Source organism: Pholcus phalangioides, unplaced genomic scaffold, assembly GCF_987345545.1.
Source record: "Pholcus phalangioides strain wild (caught in Gottingen) unplaced genomic scaffold, Ppha-v1.0 ptg000024l_1, whole genome shotgun sequence".
In the NCBI taxonomy this organism is placed as follows: Eukaryota; Metazoa; Arthropoda; class Arachnida; order Araneae; family Pholcidae; genus Pholcus; species Pholcus phalangioides.
Window position 1 is genome coordinate 11,947,045 of NW_028301616.1, and position 11,615 is coordinate 11,958,659.

The 11,615-nt window shown below is 33.5% G+C and overlaps 1 protein-coding gene across 2 annotated transcripts in view; it reads left to right on the forward strand.

Annotated features, from left to right (window-relative positions):
* The window catches only part of LOC149068736 (protein kinase C and casein kinase substrate in neurons protein 1-like), a 39,989-nt gene extending 30,278 nt beyond the window's left edge, over positions 1–9,711 (forward strand). For both annotated transcript variants that reach the window (XM_089251280.1, XM_089251281.1), the window contains 3 exons: positions 599–756; positions 4,069–4,173; positions 5,148–9,711. In XM_089251280.1, coding sequence (XP_089107406.1) covers positions 599–756; positions 4,069–4,173; positions 5,148–5,155 — 271 coding nt within the window. In that variant the 3' untranslated portion in view covers positions 5,156–9,711. The remainder of the gene's footprint in view (positions 1–598; positions 757–4,068; positions 4,174–5,147) is intronic.
* The last annotated feature ends 1,904 nt before the right edge of the window (positions 9,712–11,615 follow it).

Here is an 11,615-nt window from a genome sequence, read left to right on the forward strand (position 1 = left end):
GGAATCTGCTTTATTCAGCTTCTGCAATACGATCAAGCCTTGCAATATAAGAAGTAATATTATATGTGCATCTGTCATTATGCAGTATTGTGGGCATCATGATGGACTTGCATCTTGAGATCCTAGGTTTGATCCCAGCTTGTGGCACATTAGTGGTCCGCTGAAGTTAGTGTTCTGCAGTTTTTGACTTTGAGGCATGATTCAGTCTTCCATTTAAAAAAGTCTCTCTGTGGAGAACAGACAGGCATTAAACATCATACTTATGTAAACACACAAATTGAGACATTTGCCATTTTCATTTCTAATATGAATATGGGGACAGCCCTTCTCAAACACTGGCAGAGACTATTATTGCATTTATTACTTGTGCACCTTATTTAACGAACCTTCAATGAATAATGTTATATGCTGGAAAGTGTTGATTTGGTGAACTGCAGTGTGCTTTCATGACTGTGCTTCTGGAAAACACAAAAGCTTAAACAATCAATCGCATGTTTTGTAGCATATTATGACTATTGAGTCTCAAAGATTGTTTTCAGCAGTTAACAGTAGCTAATAATTATCTTTAATTCATCAGCATTGATAATTTGGTTTTCAGGAACGGTCAACATGATTCTACCCCATTTGATGATGACCAGGAGGAATGGGATGAAGGCTCAAATGATGCTTTAGTTGATACAGGAGAACCTGGTGTTCCTGTGCGAGCTTTATATGATTATGAAGGTGCTGAAGCAGATGAGTTGTCCTTTAAGACTGGTATGCTACTTTTTTTATTTTTTGAAAGCTATTAGTAAAGTCTGGTTGCCCTTAACACTTTCCCTGTCCCATGACGGGGCTTTCCATCGCGAAACCCTGATAATATCTGTGATCATGCAACTAAAGATGGTTTGCAATGGTCTTTCAGCTTTAAAGCGCAAATGTGAGTCAGTTTCCGTTTTCAAAAAAAAATGTTGCCACTGGAAGCAGCAGAAATTGCTGTAGACGATTGTCATTGCGTTGAATCCAGATGTTTCATGAAAAAAAAATTTCATTCCAGGATAAAAGAGCATGTCCGCCGGATTACGAATGCTAATTCAGAAACTACCGAATAACCAGCATTAAATTGCCAATGTTGCCAAATAACAAGTGTAAAATCACCAAATAACGCATGTCTAGGCACATTATTTGGCAATAATGCATGTCTAGTCGCCAATCTCGCCAAATAAAGAGTGATGAATCGCCAAACATCGTGTTGATTCTTCCTAAATTCTTTCCCATTTTGCAACAATTTCTTTCAGAGTATAAAAAATTGAAAACAGAAAATTTTTAACCCCTTTAAAGGGCGGTGGGAACCCCTTTATCCCACCTTTTTCAAAAATTCATAACTCCACGAAAAATAGGAATTTTTTGCTACAAATCAAATTAAAATGTAGTTTATAATTCCAAAAGTTATCAGAAGATGGCTCTAGTTGTCCACAATCTTTTTTCATATTACTAATGGTAGTTCTTTTTCGTCAAATATTTTTGCTGACACTATAAAAAAAGTGATTGCAGATTTTTACCAAATTTTGCATCACCAACTGGGTGAAATGATACAAATTCAATGTACAGTATTATGAATTTTGTCTTGCAAGTAATTTTTGAATCCACAAGATTTTTGTTCAGAACGTATTTGCTGAAGAAAAAGGGTGGGATACATGTAGTCCCACCGCGCGTCTACAGCATCCCCCCTACAGAGGGCAGCACCAATTTCCTCACCCTTGGGAAATCTCTTTGGAATGCTTGTTTTGTAACATGATACTGTTGCGTCTGGAATTTTTTTTTTTTATTTGTGTCTCTTCTTTAGTACAGAGAATGGTTCCCTCTATAAAGTAGAAGAAAATTCAAAATGCCTCGAAAAGGACTAACAGCTGCTGAAGCTCTTGCTTTGATTGAAGAAATACCATTGGATCCAGAATCCTCAATTGAACTTGATGATGATGAAGTGCAAGAATGGGAAGAATTTCGCGTATCGGGGATGAAGAATTGACTATCGTAGAAGAATCTATTGCTGATGAAACATCGACTCCAGGACCATCAACAATAGATATAATAACTTGAGTAAAACCCCACCACACAACACTGTTCCAGAATTCAGAGAAAGGACTGGGTCAAGTGATGAGATTTTGGACCTGGAAGAACAATCTCCTATTGCGATTTTTTTTTTTTTTTTCATCAGCCCTGATTGAGCATATCGTTTTCCAAACAAATCTTTATGTAACCCAGGAAGGAAAGAGCTTTGATCCAGTTCTGAAGATGAGTTTCTATGCTTTTTAGCCATAAATTTAGCTATGGACATAAAAAAACTTCCTATCTACAGAGACTACTGGTCAACAAATCCAATTCTGGCCGATATTTTCATAAGTAAACTAATGCCAGTGAAAAGATTCACCTGGATGTTGGTCCACCTACACCTGAACGATAATTCAGTTCAGCTAAAGAAAGGTGACCCCAACTTTGGCAAACTATAAAGTGTGACCCTTATTGAGTCATTTGTCAGAGAGATTGCTATAGAATTTTGTACTTAGCACGTCATTATTTGAGACTTTATGTCTTCCATCAACATTTAAAATACAATTTAGAAGTATTTCTCCATATTATGACATCCTTTAACTATTGTAATCTTTTCCTGGCTAATAAAATGAAATAAGCACTATTGTAAATGTGCCTTAGTAATGCTTTCCCTGCCAAGCATTTTCACCGCATTGATAAGCACTAAGTGCGCGGTGGGACAAACGGTATCCCACCTCATATATTAATAAAAATGCAATTTTTTTTTTTAATTTTTTGAAAAACTTAATATGTACACCCATATGCATCGGTACATCGTTATTTTTTTATATTTTTCATATTTCGATGTCGCGCCCTTTAAAGGGTTAAACTGCTGCTGTTCCAGACAGCAAATAGTGCCCTCAGTAAGCAAAAATCATCTTAAATAGACTGGTGGGAAAAATTTTATGACAGCCGCTCTCTTTCAAACAAGGTGTCAAAAGCCTGAAACACCAAAAACAAAAACCAAGCTGATAAAAAGATGTTTGCTAACAAAAGAGAGTGCAGTTGTTTTATTTTGAAAAGGGATGGGGATTAACGACAATATTCTTGTAAGTTCATTTTGCTGCTCCAAAACTGCTCAGAATCCTATATTTTGTTTCTCCGAAATGAACTTTGTCACTTCCCACCCCTGTGATGTTTTCAGATAGTGAAATTGCCAAAAGATAAATGCATGTTCAAGAACTAAAGTAGCCCTACATAATTTGCAGTTGCACATTGTCATTTCGCTGCTGTGAGAACCAAAAGGTCCTGTAATCTATATGAGTAAATTTATTCTTCCTTTAATGAAATCTTGAGAAATTTGAGGAAAGTGTTTGGGATTTTCATGAGAAAATATTGCTTCTGCTAAATGTTGCATCCATGCACAGTCTGTTACCTTATAAAAATATACACATATTTTGCTAATTTTACATTTAATTCTTCTTTATTCTGACTTGTACTCCACGGATTATGCATAGGAAATTACAGTATTTGCAGAAAGTTACGGGATTTTTCCAGGAAATTACAGGACTTCTGCGTTTTCAAGGTTGGCGCCCGGTATTCTGACCAAGTCTTCATTGTCCTATGTTTCCAATAGACTTGACCACCCCAAAAAAATTTTTTAATATTTTTGCCTTTACGGATTGTTTTAAATTCAGTTTCTTTCCCAATACCATAGTTGAATGGAAAAAGCTCCCCTCTACTATTAGTAACTCCCCATGATTCAGATTTCTTGTCAAATGTTACAAAGCATATGTGTACAAATCTACAGCGTCATCTTATATAGGCCTTGAATGGCCAACAATATTGCATAAATAAATAAATATTATTACCTAATCCACTTGTGAAAATTTAATTTACCAATAATGAAATCTTAAGGAATAGAAGGGATTTTTTGTCTCATTTTTGTACAAAAAAAATGTCAATTTTTCTATACTCATCTCTAAATCTGTATGAAATTGTGATTCACTTGGAACATTCATTTTCTCACTCATTTTTCTTTTCTGTATCTTGCTGTAGGGGAAACATTTGAAAAATTAGAAGATGAAGATGAGCAGGGATGGTGTAAAGGGAGGAAAGATGGTAGAGTTGGCTTGTATCCTGCTAATTACGTTGAAGTTGTAGGTAAGTTTGATTCACTCTACTTTGCATATGAGCAGGCCCACTAGAAATTCGAATGTTGTATGAGCTGGTATTAGTAGTCTATATTTTATCTGTAACTCTGGTTTTAAGGGAAGTTTATTGTAAAATAGATTTGTAGTCGTGGGGTTTGTTGAGTTTTTGGTTTTAGGGAGCCCAGTTGATTTCCCTCTTTTTTAATTTGAAGGTCTGGTATAAAAAAATATTGTAAAATGACACTAGACTTTATGAATGGTTGATAACTCATCGTACTGAAAGATTTACACAGATTATTAAGATGTATGTAACAATAAATTTCAATAAAAAGCTATTACATAGGGTTATAAAAATAATTGTGGAATATGAATTTTGGAAATATACAGTAGACTCTATAATCAAGCTGTGTGTTAGTCTGGCCCGTCTTGTAATCCGGCATTTTTAGGTGGGTTTTCTTCAAGCATAGAAGAAAGCATGTCAATGTCTACACCCAGAAGTTTATATTATTCATAAATAGGGGGTTTTTTTCATTAACTTCCAGTAATCTGGCACACCCTGGTCCAATATTTGACGGGTTCACATGACTACTTCTACTGTATATGTGAAGGGGGAGGGAGATAAAACTGAATTCTAAGTGAAACTTGTATGACCTTTCATGGCCACTAAATCCTCTAATTGGTTCCCCATAAGAGAGGTTTTCTGGCAAGGTCTTTTCTTAAACTGAAAAAAATTATTTCTGTTTCTTGAACAGATAGAACACTTATTTATTTATAAAAAAATCTCGAAAGGCAGCCCATAACGCAGCATCAGACTCTTGAGTAAATCAAATTATTTTATAGATGTGTTGGCTTTGATGATCCGAATTGAGATCAATTAGTTAATAAGAAATTAAATTTTCTGTTTTGATATTTTCTTCCATTATATGATAGTTTTATTTCCCCATCTTTCACAATATTGAAAACCATGTTCATTTCTTTCTTTAGCATCTTAATCATTGGTCTCATCTCCTATCAGCTGGAAGTTAATCTTGCTGAGCCTGTCTCTGAAATTCTGATTCCATGTTGTAGACAAATGAAAGATTTTTTTTGCAGACTTGGGGGAAAAAAAGAAAGTCAATGAGAACATTGAGTTGTTATTTTTGTTACTTTATGTTACAAGTATCCAATACAAGAGAGGTTTTTTGTATCTACCAAAAGATTTCCTTTAATCGTCATTAGTTCTGTTTATTGTATACATTTTGACGATGTTGTCACTGCGCCTTGTTGAAAAGTATTTTTTAGCAGACGCTGCAGCAGATGATCGTGTAACATGAGTATATGTGTGAATGGAGACTGAACTGAGCGTATGTTTTTGAGTGGATGAGAAAATGGTTTCAGAGATTATAAAATATATATATATATAGTGTATTTTCAAGTTATTTTTAGGTGGAGTAACTGATGTTTTTTTTTAGCCAGTAACATATTTTGATTGTATTATAGATGACAGATCATATATAGTTTTCTATACAAATAATTTTTTTAAATGAATAAGCAGCTACTGAAAACTATAGCTGAATTTTTGTTTGTCGTGGTTCCTGATCAGAGTGTTCTGATAGAGCTGAACCCCTGCATTTCCCCCCCCCCCTTTTGTCAGCATTTATACCATCTCGTTTTCTGTGAGCATTCCTTTTTATTTTTCTTACCAGTGATAGTTTTTGTGGTCGACAGGAGTTGTCAGATCTGAATTTTTTAAGTTTGATGGCCGTCACTGATAAAAAGTTCCTTGAACTAATATGGTTTTTTTTTTTGTTTGTCTTCATGGTTGGAGAAACTCTGTTGTTGAATGTTCCCGATGTCATTTCATGTAGAGGAGAAAAAAAAGTGATCGCTTTTATCTTATATATAAATCATCAAAATAATAAGTCAATATTATTGATAGCATTTATGCCCTCTGTATTTGTCTCCCCTTATCTCTGTATATATATAATATATATATATACTAGCGATGAAATTTATATTTTATTGTATCGTTTTTGTTCTTTTGTATGTATAGATATTTATAGTTTCTAGCTGTTGATATGTACATTTTTGTGTGTTTTGACACAATTTTCTCTCTGGTTCTTTTTCCATTGATACAGCCTTGAAATTCGTATCTCTTTTTTTACATATTGTTACGTTTTTTATGTTGCATGATTTTTACACAGCTGGACTGGTATAAAATATGTATTAATTTTTTTTTTCGATATGAATTGATGGCTTATTTTCAATTTGCAAAAAAATTTTGTAAACTTTATTAGCTTTTCAGAAAAGCTGTGAAAAATTAGATCTAAAAATATTAAATTGCCCTCTTCTCTCTTTGAAAACATATTCTCGTTAATTGTAAAGATTTTGGTTTCTTCTCCACACACTAATTTCTATTAGAGAGAAAATTGTAAGCCTTGGTTGGGATTTTTTGGATCTGTGATTTGAGTTTCTCTCGTTCGTGCAGCAATAATGAGTATTTTTTGTTCCTTTTAAAATGTATGAGTTGCCTTCCACTACGAGTTGGTGCTTTAAGTACTAATGCACGTGTGCCTAATGTACGCTCAGGCATGTTTCGAAATGTCCAGTGAAATTAGGGGGCCAATGTGAGTCAAAACATTTTTCGAATTTTTCATAATTTATAAGCATTCCTTTTTGTGTACATGCTATATATAGTGTGTGCAGATGTACATATTACACTGATAGTCTTTCTGATGTCTGTGGTTTTTTTTTTCGATGGAATGTAATTTTTTTAAAAATATGTTGTTTGAATGAAGTAATGAACTCTATGAAATTTAGATATATTGTCTACATTATTTAATATTTTCTACATTATTATTATTATTATTGAAATAATGCTAATAGAGTGCATGTCGATGTAGCACTGTGGTGATGCAAAAACTTCCAAACTGATAGAGGAAAGAAAGTTATCTTATGGAAACTGCAGAAGAGAAAATTGTTGAATATTGTGAAAAATTCTAATATGTATGGTATACATGACTGTTTTCCCTAGAGAAGATTTTCAAAATGATCTTGAAGCACCTATTTTTAAAAAAAAACAAATACACATTGGAAAGCATGTTAATGTTCTAAAAACGCAAAAAGAAAAATAATTGAGATGGACCATGACTGCATTATCTGTATTGCATAGTAAAGTTAAAAGTACAAAACAATGTTTGCCTATGCTTTTCTAGATAAAATTTCCATTTTTCTACTTTGTCACATAGTCAGAGTAACAAGGTTTTCATATCCCTGGAACGTTTTCATAACTGTCATTTCCCTGTATAGAGTGCTTTCTCTACAAATAAATTTAATGTGACACACCCTTTACCTTAACGATATGTTCAATGAAAGAGATTGCTCTAGAATATTCAAACAAGCGACAACTGTTTGACCTGTAGAATGTCATGGCAGAAACATAAACAGTTACATTACAAACCTCTTCTATAAAATCCCATATTTTATACCAGAACTGGCTCTTGAATTTTCACTCTGACAATCAGTTCATTTTTGGAAATTATAAAATTATCGAGCAAACTCTTTACTTTTTTTAATACACATAAGGAGAAATATAAACTTGATTTATATTTATACATATTTAATGCAAGCATTGATATAAATTGCCAAATCGCTTGATGCCAAAACCATTATAATGTATTAGACATTGTGGTGGGTAGTTCTAATTTACCTAGCACTACAACTATAGGTCTATTATACTGTAATTTAAAGCATTTCAAATTTTCATGAGAATTCTGGAAACACTTTAATTTCATCGAAATCACCTGCAAAAAAAAAAAAACCAAGCACTTATACAGCAAATGAATATGTTAATTAAAAACTGTCTCAGATGGAAGAACAGTGCCAAAATACACAGCATTTTCACCGCATCATAATATTGTATTAACAACTCTATTATAGAAACACGTTGGCGATTAGAATTTGTAAAAATAATGACAGCTAGTAATTTGTAACACGTATGCACATTGTGTAGCTGGCACAAGCAGTTTGACAAACAAATTTCGCTTGTATGTATTTCACAATTATGATGCAAAAGAAATATTGTTATGTGTATGTATTCACAGGCGTGTTATTTGTACAGCAAAAATTCTATCTATGCAATTCTAGTGATAAGGAGCCGATAAATGAAATATGTATACACTATAGTATATATTTTTTTGTGCTTTTAAATCTCACTATATTCGTACCACAAAGCAGTTTGAAAAATTTGAAATTTGAAAATGAAGCAAAAAATATTAAGCGAAATATTTATATCACTTCAAATGCTAAAAAATTGGTTTTTTATGTGACTTCCCCCTACAATGTAACTGAATGATAATTATTAAGCACAGATTGCCTCACAATTCTACACCGTGGTTTCTCTAGATTTCTCATGCATGAATGAAGTTGCCAGATAGACTTGCATTGAAAATAATTGAAAATACTGTATTGCCCAGCAATTATGTGGTAATTCGGCATTTCAGTGTTGAATTGTGAGGCACCGGCTGTATCTTCTGTAACACTGAATTTATATCAGCAGCATCCAATCTATCTGATCATTATTTTTCATATGATTATGGAAGCTTAGTTTTGGTTTCGAAGGTATTATGGAGAACCTCTCTTTTCCAACCCTCCTTGAAAATGCTGTCAAAATAAAAATCATTCCGTACTTGATATTAGTGATTATATGTTACTATAGGATACAGCATTGAATGGGCTCCCACCTTAGGGATTGAGACAAATTTTATCTTTTATTTTGTGTTTCATATGAATAAACTGTAGAGGGACCTGTGAAAAATTTTGACCTGGGATGGGCCTGCCAAATATATCAGAATATAGGCCCTGCTCCAGAATGTGTAATTCTTAGCATGTAGGTTCCTATTGAGTTTATAAAACACAATCTCCCTATTTTGTGTGAAGTGATTGTAATTTATTTGCCTAACATGCTCATTGTGAAATTTGGTACTGCTCCATCAAGTATCAGACTGATCCAATGTAAAGTATATATACAGTTAATCTCACCCTGATTTCAATCTTATTGTTTGTCCAGATTTTCTTTATATCAGCTTACCCTCTGTCCTAATTAGGGTGGATACGAGAGGTTCTATTGTGAAATCAGAAGATACTGGTGTCTGTATTTCTTTATTGAAAAAAATAGACCTAATGATTATTTTACAAATTTGCCTTTTCTGTTTTACTTTTGTTTGAAACGACACACTGTTTTGAACCATAAATTTGAGATGCTGTGTTAGAAAAAAAAGTTTTCCATTCCTTAGACATGCCTCCGTGGATCTTTTTTATGAAAGTTTTGCCTCTTTGATATTGATACCACAATATCTTACCTACCATCATTATATCAGAATACTTGAGAAAGAATAGATACATATTAATGTGTGAAAAGTCAATTCTTTCTTTTCTATTTTTACTTGAGAAGGATCCTGTCATCTCTGTTATAACTTTAATACTCTTCTATGCCATGCATTTCTCAATGATTATGAATCTGTTATAATGACTTTTAAAGACTTGAAATTTTTTTTTTTTTTTTTTTTTTTTTTTTGTACAGAAGCGATGTAGTGTTTGGGTATCTTTCCCACTTTATTTCTGAATAATAGGGCTTCTGGTGCTGAATACAATTTGTAAAGCAATAGTAACTAATTATCTCTAAGGTTTGATAAATTCTGAAATGAAAAGACATTGCTTTTGTTTATTTGATACGTTTGCCATTTTACTGAATATTAATGACCATTTCTATGTCCTCTCTCCCACCTTTCCGATGCGATGTATTCTCTCATAAGTATTCTGAATGGATTTGGTAAAAGTCCTTTTTTGTTTTGAAAATTCCCTCCTCAGATGTTTTCAAAATGCATATACACATAATATAGTTGATATTATATGTATACAGTATATAAATATTGACAGTATTTTCATAACTGTATTAATGTTTTGAAAAGAAAAAAAAAAGAGAGAGATGAAGAAAACGTGTGCAATTCAGAAGTAGTGTCTAGTTTTACTACAACATGTAAGATATTTTTCTGACACACTGCTTTTTTCTGCTATTTTTATGTTTAACATGTTATATATAAATATATTATACATATAGCTCCAACTGTACAAAATGAAAAAAAAAATTGGCAGCTGAAAAGATTAAAAAGAAAATCTATCAAAGATGTTGTTTTTCATTATGTTCAATATATGAAATAATTATAAGGCATGATTTCCATAAAAAGCACATAATGGGACCTCAATCAAAAAAACAAATATTAATGATTTATTTGTGTGACTACAGGAAGCGTATTACATAAATTTTTTCATATACATTTTGACATTTGTCAATGAGCAACATTTGTGAACAACTTAAAGCAAAAAATACCGATTACAAACCTTTATTACAAGGTAACCAAAGTAAACTCACTTATAACAAACATATATTATGCATTTCCACATACAACAAAGTTTTTCCTTGTCCTGGGAATTTTGCATTGCTTATCTGTGCTATTCTGATTGCTTATAACAAACACATATTTCAGCAAAGAAACACCAGGGGTACAAGAACTGCGCCGAATCCCTGCGCATTTGCGCCAATTCTTGTTTGTGGTTGGCGGAGGTACCGGTAATGCACTAGTGCGTCGAATACCCGGAATTTAGGAAAAAAAGCACATGAAAATTTTGTTCACGGGACGCATTCATTCCGAGACAAGGGAAATTGCAATTTTTTTTCCACTTCCCATCATCTACCACAATCTCGTGACCTTGGAAAGTAGTTCTATCTTGAAGTACAAAATCCTGTATTATTGGTATAACCCGCGGGCAATCGAAGTCCTTGAATGAGTATACTGAATTTTCCGATTTCGGAGAGCGTTTTTTCTCCTACTGGTTATATACTCTGAAAATAACGGTAATTTCGCTGCTACCAACCTGCGTTCAAAGACAGCATATCTACGGCGTAAATTCGCTTTATTCTCCACAAGATTGCACACGCGCCTTTGCGAAGAATCGAAAAGTGGGATTGGTTTACTCGTTTAAATCGCCGGAATTTTTCGGAGATCGTTGGGAAAAAACGGGATCTGTAAAAATTCCACCTAAAAATATTCATAGTTTTGCCACCCAGCCACTATGCGGTCGTGTGGTCATCGTCATTATTACACCATTTAATTAAATTTCTAAATTCAATTTTAAAAATAATTAAATTCAATTGAAATGAATCGTCTAGTCATGTGCCGAACCTAAAAGCTTCACTTCTATCGTGCGAGATTCTCATCTAAAACATGTATCTCTTCATAGACACGAGTGCGTGTGACTGTTTTTTTTCCGCGCATTTTTACACGCTTAGACAGATCGCCGCCAAAATTTCCAGAATCATCATCAACAGCAAATGCCGTGTATAGTGAATTGGGGGAAGGTGTCGGTACCATTTGCCGTCTTAACGCATGGGCCCTCAAGTGGAGAGGGGCCTCA